The following is a 17222-nucleotide window of genomic DNA, read 5'->3' as shown; positions in this document are numbered from 1 at the left end:
GACAGAAGAAGTTATAAAGGCAAAAAACTGTAGGAGAGGCAGTCATCTGTGTAAGGAAGCCAGGACACAGTTGTGAAGCTCACTAAAGTGAGGTGTACATTTAAACAATGTAATGAGAAGGTAAGAAAAAAGAATCTATTTCACCTTAACGTCTTAAGGATTTTTTTTCCTAAAAGAGACCAGGGATTGGGGCAGTGCCCTCCTGGAGAAGGAAATGGGCCAAAGAGAAGGATATTCTTGGTCTGGCATACTGACATATTCCTAAATGCTTCTCACTGATTCTCACATAATGCTGATTTTGCACACCAAGAGTGTAAAACAAGAAGTGTAGCTGACAGAAGGTTGGATATGGAAGTTTGATGAAGGGCAGCCTAGACCATTTTAAGAACAAATAACAAAAAACTCCTTGATTTCTAGGTATTGTGTTTCAACTCGTTTGGTAATGATCCAGAAGAAACTATGAAAACCTGTTTGATAAAAATGGACGCAACAAACTGTTTTGCATGAGTACAGCATGGAAAATAGGTGTTTCAACTTAGGAATGCTGGTGGTTTGGTGAGGCAGAAGTTCTGCCTGTTGAGCTTAGAATAGCCTGATGTTCAGTGTCAGCAGAAGACATATTTTGGAGACTGTCTTTGAGAAGTCTTGATGTCTCTCTAGGTGACATTGTCAGGCAGAAGGAAAACACATCTAGAGGAGGACATAGGAAATGACAGCATCATAGAGCAGTTAAATAAGTATAGGGTTAAATTATGTCGACTGTGGATGTCACCTAGAAAATACAGTTCTTTTGAATGGTACAGAAGGCAATAGTTGAAAGTGAGAGGGTGGGCTTCCCTGGTGGCTCAGTGGTTACGAATCCGCCTGCCAATGCAGGGGGCATGGGTTCAAGCCCTGGTCCGGGAAGATCCCACATGCCGCGGAGCAACTTAGCCTGTGCGCCACAACTACTGAGCCCGTGCTCTAGAGCCCGTGAGCCACGACTACTGAGCCCACATGCACAACTAGTGAGCCCACGCGCCTAGAGCCCGTGCTTCGCAACAAGAGAAGCCACAGTGATGAGAACCCCACGCACCCCAATGAAGAGTAGCCCCCGCTCGCCACAACTAGAGAAAGCCCGCGCGCAGCAACGAAGACCCAACACAGCCAAAAATAAATAAATAAATAAATTTATTAAAAAGGAAAAAAGGAAAGTGAGAGGGTTAGACAAGAGAATGGGAAAAAAATATAGATTTATCCAAAATCAAAGGTAAATAGTGGACTTAGAATGGGGGATTAGTGGTTAGCTATGTTTTGGAAAGATGTCTGCTAGTCATTGTTCCTCCAGTTGATTCAGGGCAGGTGATGTCAGTGTGCTGAGGGACAGCAAGTGCCAGCAGTCTGAACTGAATGGACCCAATCTCTGTAGACATTTGTTGACTGGCTGCCTTTTTTTCTCCAACAGGAGTGGTGTCAGTCTGCTTTGAGGGGGACAGTGATGGTTACATCAACTTGGTGGCCTACCCTTATGTGGAAAGTGAGACCGTGGAGCAGGATGACACACCAGAGCGGGAGCAACCTCGGCGTAAGCACTCTCGCCGGAGCCTGCACCGGTCAGGCAGTGGCAGTGACCACAGGGAGGAGAAAGCCAGCCTGTCCCTTGAAACCTCAGAGAGGTAAGGGGACGGTGAGCAGGACTGGTGGTTCATGTCTGGTCCTGATATACTCAGAATATCTCTAGAGTCCTGATACATCACGGGGAAGTAGGGCTCAAGGTTGGGGGAAGGTGGCTGATGTTCTTAGGCCACCCACATAGGTGCAGGCTGCCGCCTGTATGTCACATCACCCCAGTGATGCCTCCTTCTGAGTATAGCTGTAGCTAGTCAAGAGAGAATGAAGTTCCCTCAGCTTTTTGGAAACAAGAACACCCTGTTTCTTCCAGCTTTGTTATGTCTCGCACCGCCAAGACAGAGGTGGAAATGCATTGGTCCACGATGAGGTTCCAGCTCCTTTCTCACCTGCAGGATGTCAGAGCCCAAAGACAATGAGTGGCATCCAGACTAGTGTTCCTTAAGGGTTTGGGTGTCAGATCTCTCTGAGACTCTGATATCAGCTATTAATCCTTTCCCTGAATCTGAAGTTCAGTTTATTGTATTGGAAATTGATTTTTCTTGTAGATTAGGAAAAGTCTACAAAGGAATTATTTTTCTTGATATATCATGCAAAAAAATGTGAACCCCAACAAGGGTGGCCATAATCAAAAGGATAGACAATAAAAGTTTTGATGAGGATATGGAGAAATTGAAACCCTCCTACATTGCTGATGGGAATGTAAAATAGTGCAGCCATTCTGGAAAAAAATTAGGCAGTTTTTCAAAAAGTTAAACCTGGCAACTGCACTCCTAGGTATATGCCCAAGAGAATTGAAGGAATATATTCACACATAAAACTTGTACACAAATGTTTATAGCAGCATTATTCCTAATAGCCGAAAACTGGAAACAACCTGAGTGTCCATTAGTTGGTGAATGGATAAATTAAATGTGGTATATCTGTACAATAGAATATTACTCAGCAATAAAAAGGGATGGAGTACTGACAGATGCTACAACATGGATGAACCTTGAAAACATTTATGTTAAATGAAAGAAGCCAGTCACAGAAAACCACATATTATATGGTTCCATTTATATAAGATGTTCAGAATAGGCAAATCCATCGTTTCTCTCCAAGAGACAGAAGGCAAAGTCAGTGGATGCCAGGGACTGAGGGGGAGGGATAGATGGGAAGTGACTGCTAATGGTGACAAGGTTTGTTTCTGGGGTGATGAAAATTCCTAAAAATTAGATAGTGGTGATGTTTTATAACCTCATGAATATACTAAAAAAAACCCAAAACACTGAATTGTAAAAAAAATAAAACTAATGTAAATAAAAAATGAGCTTTTTAACCAAAGTGAAATTAAAATTGTATGATTAAATTACTTTATATATATTTAATATCACTCAAAAATAAGTTTCAGTGAGGGAATTCCCTGGCAGTCCAGTGGTTAGGACTCGGCACTTTCACTGCTGAGGGCCTGGGTTTGATCCCTCGTCCAGGAACTAAGATCCTGCAAGCCGTGCGGCATGGCCAAAAAAAAAAAAAAAAAAATTCAGTGAATAGGATTCTCTGTGACTTGACCTAGAAGTTGGAATTGGTTCTTTTCTTAGATGTGGCAGCACATAGTTTGTCTCTGACATCAGATCAGATCAGTTTAGCAGCACAGGCTGCACACCCTAGCTCCTTAGTACTTATACCATTTACTCACTTTAATGGGCTCATGCATCTGGGCCCCGTGTCACCCCTCAGGAAGGTCTATGCGTGGCACATTAGACTTGATCCAGGCCTCCCCAACCCTGTGTAGTGAGACCCCAGAGGGTGACTTGTCTGAGCCCCTTAGCAATGGGTATGTTCTTCCTTCTTAGCCCCCAGGAGGCAAAGACTCCGAAGGTGGAGCTGCACAGCCACTCGGACGTCCCTTTCCAGATGCTGGATGGCAACAGCGGTCTGAGTTCTGAGAAGATCAGCCACAACCCTTGGAGCCTGCGCTGTCACAAACAGCAGCTGAGCCGCATGCGCTCCGAGTCCAAGGACCGAAAGCTCTACAGTATCCTTGTTACTGCTTCCCCAGCAGTGCCTGCTACTGGGACCATGACTCCTGTGTCAGGGCACCTACCAGTACCATGGCCAGTGCCCTCTCTGTTCAGGGGCTCATCTTTTGTTCTCATCTCCCTTTTCCATAGGCTCTTCTTCCTCTTTGTCCTTCTTATTTTCATCAACATGTTTTTTTCCTGCGTTTTGGGGCTGGTAAGACTGAAGCTTAAACTTGGCAGTCTAGAAGAGTGCTGTCCAATAGAACTGTCTGTGACAATGGAAGTATTCTGAATCTGTGCTGAAATTTGTGGTAGCCACTAGCCACACTGTAACCGAAATATGGCTGCTGTGACTGAGTTACTGAATTTTTGTTATTTAATTAATTAAAATCTAAATTTAAATCACCAGGCATGGATAGTGGCTACCATATTTATCAGTGCATGTCTAGAATTGGGGGGAGGGGTGTGTGTGCGCATGCACATATGTACATGTGTACACATGTGTATTTCTCCCCTCCCAAAAGATAATAATTAAAAAGTAATATGTTTGATTTTAGTATGTTTTTTCTAAAGATAAACACTATACCTGTGCAATATAAAACAGTTTTTTAAGATACCAGAGGTAAAAAAGTATTATGAAATGGGAATTCTTAAAATCATTTAGTGTTTTCAAGCAGTAGACAATAAATAAATAATACTGAGAAACTGAGGGGAAGCATGCTGAGCACTTCATATGTACTTACTCAGTTTTCCTAAGTCTTTTGAGGGAGGAACTGTTATGATTTCCGTTTACAGACGAGTAACTGGAAGCACAGGGTGGTTAAGTGTTGTGCTCAGAGCCAGTGAGTGGCCGAAGCAGGATCCAGTGCTCTCAGGCATTGTGAGATATTTCTGCAACCTTACTTTAAGTTTTACTGTCACTTGTTTATAGGTTATAGCAGGTGATGAGACTAGTTAAAAGCCATATTTAATGATTTTTTTATGTTACTCTTTAAAGAATTAGGGGATATTAAAATATTCATCATCAGAGTGATGCTGAGGGTCTTACCCTCCAAGACCATGTGATTGCTACATAGTCCCAAATATGGAATTGAGGGCTAGGCTGTGAGCCCTGATGACTTTTGGCAGACATGTGACAGGCCTGTACCTTTAAGATTGTTGCAGACAGGAGATGTAGATGAGGACATGGATATAAATGCCAGGAGGCCAGGACCACAGAGCCATTTTAAGCAGAAGGTCCTAGAAGTACTAAGGGATAAGTTTAAATATATGGTCCACTGGTTTGAAGTTTAGTCAGAAAATGGCAAGATAGAAATTTAAATCCAGATTTTTCTAAAGATTTCTGTTTGGGAATGTTAAATCTGATTTATCATTTTTGTAGTAGTGCTACAAAGGAAGTTCCTTACTTCTTAGGCCTGAATGAGACACTGGATTGAGCAGGGCCTTGGTTTACTGATGGTGCCAGGGATGTATGTGAAACTGCCAAATCTTCTTTGGTTTATTTATGTATGCCTGCAAGACAGATCTAAAGAATAAAATAAAAATGATATCAACAAATGTGGTATATACATACAATGAAAAATTAGCCATAAAAAGGAATGAAATTTTATCACATGCTACAATATGGATGAACCTTGAAAACAATTTGCTAAGCAAAAGAGCCAGATACAAAAGGACAAATATTACATGATGCCACTTATATGAAGGTAAATTCATAGAGACAGAAAATAGAATAGTGGTTATGGGGGCAGGGGAGGGGGGAATGGGAGTTACTGTTTAATGGGTACAGTTTCTAATTTCTATTTGGGTAGATGAAAAAGTTTTGGAGATTGGATGGTGGTGATGGTTGCACAATAATATGAATGTACTTAACACCACTGAACTGTATACTTAAAAATGGTTAAAATGATAAATGTTACATGTATTTTACCACAACAAAAAATTTTTTTAAAGAAATAATAAGCCAGTGGTTTGAAATCCACTTTTTAGAGTTTGTGAGGTGAATACAGATTACATTAGAGGGGAATGCCTCCTTTTATAGAAAAACTGGATTGTGCTTTTCTGGCTGGGGCTGATGGTGAGTTTGGTGGTTATTCCCCTTGACTGTGGCCCAGAGTTCCTCCTGCTTGAGAACGTGGTGCACCACTTCAAGTACCCCTGTGTGCTGGACCTGAAGATGGGCACCCGGCAGCATGGTGATGATGCATCAGCTGAGAAGGCAGCCCGGCAGATGCGGAAGTGCGAGCAAAGTACGTCGGCTACGCTGGGCGTCAGAGTCTGTGGCATGCAGGTGAGTCATCCTTGGTGAGAGCCTAGGTGCTCCTGCTTGCCTGTTTTGGGTTGCGTGTGTACCTGCCTGCTATCCGAGCCAGGTGTCCTCCTGGCCCACAGTGGTCCAGAATCTCCTCCAAGAGGGTGAGTCCCCTACAGGGTGCGGAGTGCGTTTTTGTAGATATGTTCCCTGAGCCCTCTTATCCTTACCTGGGGACCTTGGTCTGGGCTCCAGTGCAGAACCACTGTGAGAGCCTGTTGCCTTGATATTGGGGCAAGTAAGACTCTTGTCTGTCAGCAAGATAATTCCTAGTTTGAGTCCAGCTGGTCTCCTGGGGCAACTTGGAGGAGGGCTCCAGAGGTAGTGGCAGAAAACCTGTAGGCCTGGTCTCTGCACATTGCTGGCTTTACCACAGGAAAACTTAGGGTGAACTTGGCCTGCCTCCTCCAGTTGTGTAGGGTTGAGCAGAAAATCTCAGGTTGGTCAGAAGTACTTTCCAGATAGTGCCTGCCCAGGGCACCGTGAGGTCATCAGACCTCCCTGGTACTCACCTGTCTGTCTCCTGGGGTTTCAGGTGTACCAGCTGGACACGGGGCATTACCTCTGCAGGAACAAGTACTATGGCCGTGGGCTCTCCATCGAAGGCTTCCGCAATGCCCTCTATCAGTACCTGCACAATGGCCTGGACCTGCGGCGTGACCTTTTTGAGCCCATCCTGAGCAAACTGCGGGGCCTGAAAGCTGTACTGGAGCGGCAGGCCTCCTACCGCTTCTACTCCAGTTCCCTGCTTGTCATCTATGATGGCAAGGAGTGCCGGTCTGAGTCCTACCTGGACCGCCGGTCTGAAATGCGTATCAAGCACCTGGACACAGGGCTCCCTGAGGTGGCACCATCCTGTGGCCCTAGCACCAGCCCCAGCAGCACCAGCCCCGAGGTGGGCCTCTCCTCTCCACCCAAGGTGGATGTCCGCATGATCGACTTTGCACACAGCACATTCAAGGGCTTCCGAGATGACCCCACTGTGCATGATGGGCCTGACCGAGGCTATGTGTTTGGCCTGGAGAACCTCATCAGCATCATGGAACAGATGCGGGACGAGAACCAGTAGGCCCAGCTCTGGGCTTCCAGAACCCCTTCCTCTCCACCCTCAGGCAGGGACCATTGCTCTGAACTCGCCATGAGGACACACAGACTTGCTTTTAAAAGGGTTATATTTCTCTTTGGTGTAAACTAAAAGAAATGTTTTTAGCTGTAGCCTGGAATCCATATATATAAAGTGAAGGAGGGCAGAACACATCCTCTCAGCCAGGCTTCCTAGCTCTGTGGTTCTGACTGCTGTGTCCAGGCTGACTTAGGAAGGAGGAGATGCCCCTGGTGGGCTTGGCAGCAGGGACAGGTTGCCCTTGGACATTGGTTTCTCTTGCTTAGGTCTTTGGGGTCTGTGGCTGCAGGGTCCTGCTAGTTGTGGGGTGAAGCCCTGGGTTGGCTCAGGGCCCCTCCGTGATCACTCATCCCTTGTTCCTCAGTAGTAGAGGGTTGGGTGCCCATCTCTTGGGGGACTTTGTAACTTGTGTTGTATCACCCAGGTCTGTAACAGATGTCCCCAGGGCACCACAGGGCCAACTGCACACAGCTGGACCCTTCTCGGTTCTGACCTTGGCATGAGGCTAGATTCATGAAGCTGTGCTGAAGCCAGCAATGGCAGAGGGCAGGCCCTGGGATCCCCAGGCACTATTTGGCACTTGAACCTGCTCCTCCTCCTGCCTGCACAGCCCAGCCAGTGTTTCTCACCAAGATCCCTTGCCTAAGGAGGCCATCCCCTCTTGCCCCACTGGAGGGGGCCCTGTTCTGTTTGCTGAGGAGAGTCAATGTTCCAGCAGGTCTCAGGGCCTCTGATGGCTCTGACCCAGCTAGTATTTGCAGTCCTTGTGCTGTGGGTAGGAGTCCTCTTCCTCTAGCTTGGGCAGCTGTGCTGCCTTGGATGGGCTGCTCCTTCCAGGGCTCAAAGGCTGTGGTCCGCTCAGGGTCTCACCTCTTCCCAGGCCAAGCTCAAGGCAGCAGCCCACTGTGAGGAGCTCCAGGCTTGTGAGGGAGAACTTTAAGCTTGTTTGCTTATAGGGACATTGGGCGCTGGGTGCAGGAGCCCAGATTCTGCTAATGAGAGTTTTGTCTTATCAGTACTGGGGTCCATCAGTCTGTCCATTTGTCCATCTGCCAGCTCCTGTGATCTTTCCCCTGGGATGTAGCCTTGTTCATTAGTAAATATGGATTTTCTTCATGCTTCCCTCAGCAAAATATTCTCTTTACCATTTCTGAGGTGAGCTTTTGCCCCTGTGCCCTTCCTCAGCAGGTGCTACCTTCTTTAAAAGAACTGGTAGCAAAATGAATTGGAGGAGGTGTTTCTCTGCTGGCCCAACACCCTCTCTGTGAGCCTGGAGTGTGGCCCCCTCAACACTCAACACTGACAGTGGCACAGTGAAGGCCCAGGGGGTGACCCATTCCTTGCTCATAACTTTTGCTGCCAGCCCTTAATGGCACAGAGACCTGCCATCTCTAACACTTGTGGCCAGGTGATACTGCACTCACCTAGCCATTGCTGAGGTTAGTGCCCTCACCTCTGAGTCTAGGGCCACTGTCATTGTCACTTTTGGCATGTCCCTATTTGGGCATTAATGATAAGCCTGCCAGCCTGTGTCTCTGAGAGGCCTTGATAACTGATGGACTAATTTCCTGGTCCTTAGAGATGCAGCCTCACACATCTTAAAATGGGCTCCTTGATGGGATCCCATCTCTCTCGGCCCTCTGACCCTGGTGCCATTGGTGGGCAGGTTCCCATTCCTTGGGGCTAGGAGGGGCAGCTTGCCTGTTTCTGGTCAGTAATGACCATCTTCTGTACTATTCTGTGGCTTCCCCCATGGGGGCAGTGGCTCTTCATTAGTGTGGATAGTCATTTCCTGGCAAGGCAGGGGCTAGAGCAAAGGGTCTGGGGCCACTTGGGACCCACTTGATGGCACCTCTCCAGCCTGGGGATGTGCTGTGCTTCCTGAGTTTGTATATTATGGGAGATGCTGCCCCCATTCCGCTCTTCATCGCGAGAGAGGCTGTACTGACTTAAATTCAGTGTTTGCCTGGCACTAAAAGAGCAGGGCTGGGATTTGCTGCTTCTCCCCCAGGGCAGGGTCCCTTCTTTTCAGCACTTTTGAACACTTGGGAGACACAGCCCTGTTATCCGGTGGGTGGTGGGAATGTGTGTCTACACACGCTCTTTGCCACCATTTCACCCTGTTCCATGCTAGAGAGCCCTGTCCCTGCCAGGCCCTGCCTTCCCAGCCCCAACTTGGGACCAAAGTGCAAGATGGGATCACGGGTTGGGGCGTTCAAGCGACCCCTCTCTGTAGTGCTTCCCTGGGCGAAGTCGACACCAGCCCCCTAGCGGGGTGGGATGGGCGGTGCTTAAAGAGGAAGGGGACCAGTTTTGCAACTTGGCAGGGACCCCACGCCTCCCTCACATCCGGGCCTGTACAGTGGGCGTGGGGATTCTCCTTAAGGGGCCAAAGGCCTGGGCTAGTTCGTAGCCTCTGCTCACTTGCTCACATCCCGCCACGTGCACCACTCCCCCCCCCCCCAGATGCAGATTGCTTGAACTTTAAAACTTCAGTTTGGTTTTGTTTGTGCCGATTTAAAATGTTTTAATGGGGAAAAGTTTGGGGAGAACCGTGGGAAGGGCCTGGTTCCTTTGCTTCTCGAGGAACTGCAAGGCCTCGCCTGGAGGACCGCTCTCTACTCCACTTTCCTGGAAGCTGCCTAAGCCTGTCCACGCCGCCCGAGCCCTGCGCCCGGATATGACACGTGGCTCTGGTCGCGTCTGGGCGCGGTTGCGTTTTCTCGGGACCTTGCGTGCAGGGGAGGGGGGTGCTCTGGCCTTGGGCCGAGCCCGCCCCTTTCTGTACACCTAGCGCTGCCCGCCCCGCTTGTGTCTGAGGTCGTGTATGTCAAAATAAAGCCGCTAGAAACCGAGGCGTGTCCGTGTCTTTGAGAAACCCCTCGGCCTCCGGGAGACTGGCGTAGTCCGGCCCGCCCGCGTCCTCGGCCCCTCGCTGACCCGGTGAGGGGGAGAGGGGCCGGAAGCCGCTGGAGCGCGGTGCAAAGGAAGCCTCGCCCTTGGCGCCAGCTCCGCTTTTGGATCCGCCAATGGCCAGCTGACCCGCAGGTCCGGGTCCCGGTCCCCATGGCAGCCCGGCGCGCTCGGCTCTCATTGGCTGCGTCGGCCGGAGCGTCACGTCCCGGCGCTCCGACGCCGACGGTGTGCCACGTATACGGTAGCTGATTGGGCCGCCCGAGTTTACGTCACTTCCCGCCGGCCGCCGGCCCGAGTTGGGAGGCAGTCGGTCTCCGTCTGGCGTCGCGTTTCGGTTTGCTGCGGTCCCGGACGTAGCGTCAGCGCGGACTGGGTGGACAAGGCAGAGCCAGAGTTGGTCAGTCTGGCGGGTGAAGGGCGCGGGGCCGGGCACAGCGGCGGGAGTGTGCGGCAGAGGTGCGCCAGGCGGGCCGCGGACACCTCGGATCCCGGGACTCACTCTCCGGCCGGCCGCAGGCGCAATGAAGGCACTGATTTTGGTGGGCGGCTATGGGACGCGCTTGCGGCCGCTGACACTAAGCATCCCGAAGCCGCTGGTGGACTTCTGCAATAAGCCCATCTTGCTGCACCAAGTGGAGGCGCTGGCCGCGGTAAGGCCCGGGGCCGGGGTCTTGGTAGGACCTGATAGGATGAGGGACGGCCAGCGATTGGGGATCGGGGACACCTGTGCCTTCGGCTGAGTCCGCCTGGCGGCCGGCGCCGTTCTGTCCCACAGGCCGGCGTGGACCACGTGATTCTGGCTGTGAGCTATATGTCTCAGGTGCTGGAGAAGGAAATGAAGGCGCAGGAGCAAAGGGTGAGGCACGGACTTCTGGCTCTTTGCCCTGGTCCCCGCTCAACTTTTCACCCTGGTGAGGGGAACCTGACGGGGGGTTTCTTCCTTCCAGCTAGGAATCCGAATCTCTATGTCCCATGAAGAGGAGCCTTTAGGGACAGGTCAGTAGAGACAGGAAGGTCCCTTGGGGAGGGTTTAGGGCCCGCGAAGGGGCAAGACTCAGCCTGGATGGGGACTGCTGAGCCTGGATCCAGGGGCTCAGACCCCCAAGATGATGGTGACCTGTTCCTCTCCCCCAGCTGGGCCCCTGGCACTGGCCCGTGACTTGCTCTCTGAGACTGCAGACCCTTTTTTCGTCCTCAACAGTGACGTGATCTGCGATTTCCCCTTTCAAGCCATGGTGCAGTTCCACCGACACCATGGCCAGGAGGGCTCAATTCTGGTAAGCAAGCACGTCTTTCTGCTCTAATGTTCCTGTCCCCATGCGCAGCCTCCCCAGCCTCTCCCATTCTCCGGCCTTGAACTGCCCCTTAGTGTTGTGGATGCAGAGCTGTGCAGTTTGTGCCTTTAAGCATTTGTGGCAAAGCCCGTGAAATTTAGGACAACATGTATATCAAGGCTCAGGAGCACTGGACTAGGCCTGAAGTCCCCCTGCACTCAGGTGACCAAAGTGGAGGAACCCTCTAAGTACGGTGTGGTGGTGTGTGAGGCGGACACAGGCCGCATTCACCGGTTCGTGGAGAAGCCGCGGGTGTTTGTGTCCAACAAGATCAACGCAGGCATGTACATCCTGAGCCCTGCAGTGCTACGGCGCATCCAGGTGTGTAGAAGCCAGCTGCTGGGTGGGCTGGGGTAGGGCAGGCCACCACTGCCATGACCCTGCTCATGAGCTGCCCACTCCCACAGCTGCAGCCCACATCCATTGAGAAGGAGATCTTCCCTGTCATGGCCAAGGAGGGGCAGCTCTATGCCATGGAGTTGCAGGGTGAGGCAGGGAGGCCACAGGGTGGGGGTGGTCTGTGGCTGGGCTGAGCCCCCTGGGAGCCCCCTGATGCATTCTCTCCCTACAGGCTTCTGGATGGACATTGGGCAGCCCAAGGATTTCCTCACTGGCATGTGCCTCTTCCTGCAGTCGCTGCGACAGAGGCAGCCTGAGCAACTGTGCTCAGGTCCTGGCATTGTGGGCAACGTGCTGGTGGTGAGGCCCTTGCCCAGAGCATTGTCAACCCCCTCAATCTTGGGGGACAGATGGCCCACTTGTGTTTTCCCCACTGTCCTCAGGACCCAAGTGCCCGTATTGGCGAAAACTGCAGCATTGGCCCCAACGTGAGTCTGGGTCCTGGTGTGGTGGTGGAGGATGGTGTGTGCATTCGGCGGTGCACGGTGCTGCGAGACGCCCACATTCGCTCCCACTCCTGGCTTGAGTCCTGCATTGTAGGCTGGCGCTGCCGCGTGGGCCAGTGGGTAAGCCTCCGGGCTGGGCCAGATGGAGAGGGTGGGGGAATGCCTCTGCCTCGCTGACAGGCCTGCCCCTCCCCCCAAGGTGCGCATGGAGAACGTGACAGTGCTGGGTGAGGACGTCATAGTTAACGACGAGCTCTACCTCAACGGGGCCAGTGTGCTGCCCCACAAGTCTATTGGTGAGTCGGTGCCAGAGCCCCGCATCATCATGTGAGGATGCTGCGGGGCTGGCTGAGCCCCCATTTCCCCACTGGCAAGGGGATCACTGGCTCGACACATCAGGAGGCTCTGGACTCATTGCCATTTGACTGGGGAGGATTGGACAAGGCTGAAGCCGTCGGACACCCGCCTTCGCCTGTGGACATAATCTGGCAAGATCCTTGCTGGGCATACCCCACAAAGCCCACTCCCTCAAGATGGGCTGGGCCAGGACTGTATGGAATAATAATTTAATGCTCACTGTGGCCCTGACTGAAAGTCAAGCTCAGGCACAAATAGGGCATGGTGGGGGGCCGTGGGGGACAGGGCAAGGGGCTCATAAATAGGGCCCAGCCTGGGTTTGAGTTTAAGGGTAGAGGTTCCTGCTGTGTGGGCCAGGCAGGCCTAGGCAGCCGAGGAAGTGGCACTTGCACTGGCTGCCTTGTCCCAGTCCTCTACAGACACGATGGTGGCTTTGCAGAAGAAGCAATCCTTGTTGTTCATCAGGTGCTGGTTGATGCAGGCTCTATAACAGGGGAGGGCATAAAGGTGGCCTGTGTGTCCCTGCTGTTCCCCACCCAGCCCCTTGTGCCCGTGCAGCCCACTTACTTGCAGGACTTGTGGCCACAGGGCTGGAACACAGCAGAAATGGGGTGAGCATAGCAGATGGGGCAGAGGTCTTCCTCACTGGTGGGCTGCAGGGAGCAGAGTGCAGGGTGGGCTGGGGTTGGGTGCCCAGACAAGTTGGGTGTACACAACGCACACAGCTGTGGTGATGTGTACTGGGGTTGTGTGGACCCGTGTGCTGTGGCCCCACTCACCAGGGAGGCAGCTGCTGCCTGGGCAGACGCAGAGGTCAGGTGTGCCAACATCTGTTCCACCTGGGCCAGTTCCTCAACACTGATGTAATCTGTGTCTGGCGGGTGGAAGGAGGTGTCAGGCCCAATGTGGCCCTAGAACCCAGTGCCTCTTGAGTACTCCCTGCCTGGAAATTTGCTCTTCTTAAGACTACTGACCTGGCCCAGCCCCAAATCCCTCTCTTCCCTGACCCACCCCCGGCCTACTCACAGCTCTGTAGGGAGAAGCGCTTCTGGTCAGGGGCAGGCAGGGTAGTGCCAGGGGTAGGGGGCTCTGGCTGCCCCAGCAGATAGCATATGGAGCGGAGCTGGAAGCAGGGATCAGCCAGGAGCACTGATGTGGCTCTCTCTGTCCTAGGTGGGAGAGGGTACAAGGGTAGTCAGAATGCTGGGCCTGTCTGAAATCAGTATCTATCGGAGGGGTGGGGCTGGAAAGTCCAGCCTACTTGCATTATTGCCTGGTTCATCCCACCCAATCTCCCTGCTTCTCTCCAGTCCTCCCAGTAAAGTCCCAGATCCCGGTAAGGACCCACATTGCCGGGTACCAGTTTAAGGGGGCACCACCAGAAGATAATGGAAGTCCACCTGCCCCTTCATTTACGTTAACCATTGAAAGGAAACAGCTGCCCAATCATATACGTTAACCCTTCAAAGAAAACACCTGCCCCCTCATAAACGTTAACCCTTCAAAGGAAACACAAAGAACACAAGAAGCTTAAAGGCGTGCTTCCCAGGGTTCCGGGAGACAGGGCCCTCTGGAAAGCCGCCGGCCAAGCTCAGGCTGGGGCATTGTGGCCCGACTCGCTCACCCTCTGGCGGCCACGCGGGGGCCTATGATCGCCGGGGGACGCGGCTACCCCGCCCCTCCAATGGGAGCCAATGGGCGCCTGAGGCCCCGCCCCTGAGAAATCGCCTCCCGGAGAGTATTTAGAAGCTGAGTGCTCACAAAGGCACTCAGGAGAGAGCTGGGGAAGCCTGAGAAGGGAGTGCTGAGCGAGCGTGGCCCCAACTCACAACCCAAAACCTGGGACCGGGCAGCTGGTGCAGTCGGCCTTGCGGGACGGAGCCCGCATCCTGTCTCGCTGGCCACTGGCCATGTAGCGCCCCGCACTTCTGGCCGGATGTGAAGTGGGTGAGTCTCGGAGCTGTGCCCCACACCGAGCTGCCCTGTCCCACCCCTGGCAGCCGCCGCCATGGCCCGGCTGGTGCTGCAGGGCACACTGCTGTGCATGCTGCGCGTCGGATTAAGCACCCTGGACTCCGAGGGCCTCCTGTCCCCTGCGCCTCATAACTGTCCCTACAAATGTGTCTGTGCTGCCGACCTCCTGAGCTGCGCCGGCCTGGGGCTGCAGGATGTGCCGGTCACGTTACCAGCTGCAGCTGCAGACCTCGACCTGAGCCACAATGCGCTGCAGCGCCTGCGCCCCGGCTGGTTGGCGCCCCTCTCCCGGCTCCGCACCCTGCGTTTAAATCACAACGAGCTGGATGCGCTAGGTCGGGGAGTTTTCACCAATGCCAGTGGCCTGCGGCTGCTCGATTTATCATCTAACGCCCTGCGGGCCCTCGGCCGCCACGACCTCGACGGCCTGGGGGAGCTCAAGATGCTGCTTCTGTTCAATAACCGCCTGGCGCACTTGGACGAGCAGGCCTTCCACGGCCTGGGCGCGCTCAGTCGTCTCTACCTGGGCTGCAATGAACTTGCGTCCTTCTCTTTCAGTCACCTGCACGGCCTGGGCACGACCCACCTACGTACTCTGGATCTCTCCTCCAACCACCTAGGACGCATCCCTGTACCTGACCTGGCTTCGCTGCCAGCCTTTCTCAAGAACGGCCTTTACTTGCACAACAACCCATTACCCTGTGACTGCCGTCTCTACCACCTGCTGCGGCGCTGGCACCAGCGGGGGCTCAGCGCCGTGAGCGACTTCGCGGGCGAGTACACGTGCCTGGCCTTCAAGGTACCCACCTCCCGCGTGCGCTTCTTTGAGCACAGCCGTGTCTTTGAGAACTGCTCAGCCGCCCTGGCTCGGGGCCTAGAGCAGCCTGAAGAACAGCTGCATGTGCAGGTGGGGCAGTCCCTGAGGCTACACTGCAACACCAGCGCCCCAGCCGTACACATTGCCTGGGTCTCGCCACAGCATGAGCTGCTCATGGCACCAGGATCTCGCAACGGCAGCATCGCAGTGCGGGCTGATGGCAGCCTGGCCATCAGCAACGTGCAGCCATGGCACGAGGGTGTCTTTGTGTGCCTGGCTACTGGACCCCACCTGCATCACAACCAGACACACGAGTACAACGTGAGTGTGCACTTTCCACGCCCTGAGCCTGACACTTTCAACACGGGCTTCACCACACTGCTGGGCTGCGCCGTGGGCCTGGTGCTCGTGCTGCTCTACCTGTTCGTGCCACCCTGCCCCGGCTGCCGCCGCTGCTACCATTGCACCTGCCGCTGCCGCCGCTGGCCCCGAACACCCAGCCCACTCCAGGAGCTGAGCGCACAGTCCTCAGTGCTCAGCACCACGCTGCCCAACGCACCAAGACGCAAGGCCAGTGTCCACAAGCATGTGGTCTTTCTGGAGCCTGGCAGGAGAAGCCTCAATGGTCGTGTGCAGCTAGCGGTAGCTGAGAACTTTGATCTCTACAACCCCATGGGCCTGCGGCTCAAGGCTGGCTCTGAGTCCGCTAGCTCCACAGGCTCTGAGGGTCTGGTGATGACCTAGGCTGCCCAGGGGCCCCACCGAGGCCACTGCCTGCCCGCTGCTTGCCCTGCTCCCTGCTGCTGCCCAGAGAACTGCCAGATGCTGGTGGGAAGCACTGGGCTTGGTCCTCCAGCCTCCTGTGTGGGCCTCGACATAAACCACAGCAACCCCACTCACTGGTAGAGGGGCTGAAGTCCCCAACTCTCTCCTGCTTCTCCCCAGCAGCACAGGACCAAAACATCCCAGGACGTAGCAGGGCCTACCTGTGCCCACATGAGGATTGGAACCGAGGACCATCTGGAAGAGCGCTTGCATTAGAGCCCCAGGTTCACCCGCAGGGGCTGAGGCAGCCATCAAGGAGAGTAGTGGTGAAGAATTGAAGCATGACCACCTTCCGCTTCCCAAGGGGACGGGAGTGGCCCACGGGGGAAAAGGAGGAGGACTTCAAAGGAAGACTGAGTCCCCACCCCGAGGGTGGAAAGAGGAATTACAAGCCCTCCCTCTGGTGAAATGTGACTCCCCACGCACCAACATTCAAGCTACTTGAAGCTTCACGAGTCCATGCAGTCTGGTGAGAAGGCAACCAGCAGGCAAGGCTCCTCAAGAGAACCCCAGGGGCATCGCAGGCCACTCTGAGGGCAGAGCCTCTCCCATGGGCTCGCAAGACAACGGTAAGGGGCACCAATGGCCTGTTCCCCCAGCTTTTCAGCAGTAAAAAGCCTGCTGAGCGTGGCTAAGATGGGAGGGCCGAGCCGGAACTTGCTGTCTCCCAAGGGTAGAATCCTCTTAAGGGCTGGCACTGGTATCGGCCTAATGGCTGAAGCAGTGACCTGGCTTCATATGCATCTCACCACTCCCACTGCAGGGAGGCAGGGAAGCGGGGACTGGGAACCCCTCCTGAGTGAGGGCTCAGCTGGGGGGCCCACAAGTGTCCTGGATCCAGCTATCATGGAATTTCTTAATAAAGATAGTACATGCTCGTCGCTGGAGCCTTCACAGACACAGGTGGCAGTGTGTGTGCTCAGCTCTTAACCCCAGCAGTGCGTCCCTGGATATCATACGATGGCACCCCGCCCTTAGCACAGTCTTAGTTCCCCTGCCCCTGCCTTAGGCACAGCCACAGCCAGCGGCTGTGCCCGTGGGCCGGGGCACCCTGCTCTGCTGAGCTCCTGGATTCTCCTGCTTTGAGCTGCTGCTGCTGCTGCTGC

The 17222-nt window shown here is 53.5% G+C and overlaps 4 protein-coding genes across 12 annotated transcripts in view; 3 read left to right on the top strand and 1 right to left on the bottom strand.

The window, feature by feature from the left end:
* The window catches only part of IP6K1 (inositol hexakisphosphate kinase 1), an 84103-nt gene extending 74200 nt beyond the window's left edge, over positions 1–9903 (top strand). For all 4 annotated transcript variants that reach the window (XM_059939677.1, XM_059939675.1, XM_059939676.1 and 1 more), the window contains 4 exons: positions 1445–1655; positions 3447–3628; positions 5729–5904; positions 6461–9903. In XM_059939677.1, the coding sequence (XP_059795660.1) occupies positions 1445–1655; positions 3447–3628; positions 5729–5904; positions 6461–6994 (1103 nt within the window). In that variant the 3' untranslated portion in view covers positions 6995–9903. The remainder of the gene's footprint in view (positions 1–1444; positions 1656–3446; positions 3629–5728; positions 5905–6460) is intronic.
* Positions 9904–10237: 334 nt separating this feature from the next.
* Positions 10238–12724, top strand: GMPPB (GDP-mannose pyrophosphorylase B). Its single transcript, XM_059939680.1, has 9 exons — positions 10238–10614; positions 10740–10820; positions 10912–10960; positions 11099–11241; positions 11461–11619; positions 11706–11784; positions 11870–11997; positions 12081–12263; positions 12343–12724. The coding sequence occupies exons 1-9, from the start codon at positions 10486–10488 to the stop codon at positions 12472–12474; spliced, it is 1083 nt and encodes a 360-aa protein (XP_059795663.1). The 5' UTR covers positions 10238–10485; the 3' UTR covers positions 12475–12724.
* RNF123 (ring finger protein 123) overlaps positions 12694–17222 on the bottom strand; it is a 28909-nt gene continuing 24380 nt past the window's right edge. For all 6 annotated transcript variants that reach the window (XM_059939651.1, XM_059939656.1, XM_059939654.1 and 3 more), the window contains 4 exons: positions 13527–13669; positions 13280–13374; positions 13068–13153; positions 12694–12984 (listed from right to left, as the gene is read on the bottom strand). In XM_059939651.1, the coding sequence (XP_059795634.1) occupies positions 12864–12984; positions 13068–13153; positions 13280–13374; positions 13527–13669 (445 nt within the window). In that variant the 3' untranslated portion in view covers positions 12694–12863. The remainder of the gene's footprint in view (positions 12985–13067; positions 13154–13279; positions 13375–13526; positions 13670–17222) is intronic.
* On the top strand, positions 13032–17014 carry AMIGO3 (adhesion molecule with Ig like domain 3). The gene has a single exon (XM_059939674.1). It carries the CDS (start codon positions 14509–14511, stop codon positions 16033–16035), a length of 1527 nt encoding a protein of 508 aa, XP_059795657.1. The 5' UTR covers positions 13032–14508; the 3' UTR covers positions 16036–17014.

The sequence above is a fragment of the Balaenoptera ricei genome, chromosome 11 (assembly GCF_028023285.1).
Source record: "Balaenoptera ricei isolate mBalRic1 chromosome 11, mBalRic1.hap2, whole genome shotgun sequence".
Lineage (NCBI taxonomy): Eukaryota > Metazoa > Chordata > Mammalia > Artiodactyla > Balaenopteridae > Balaenoptera > Balaenoptera ricei.
The sequence above is the reverse complement of the archived record's forward strand: the minus strand, read 5'-3'. Positions and strand labels throughout refer to the sequence as shown.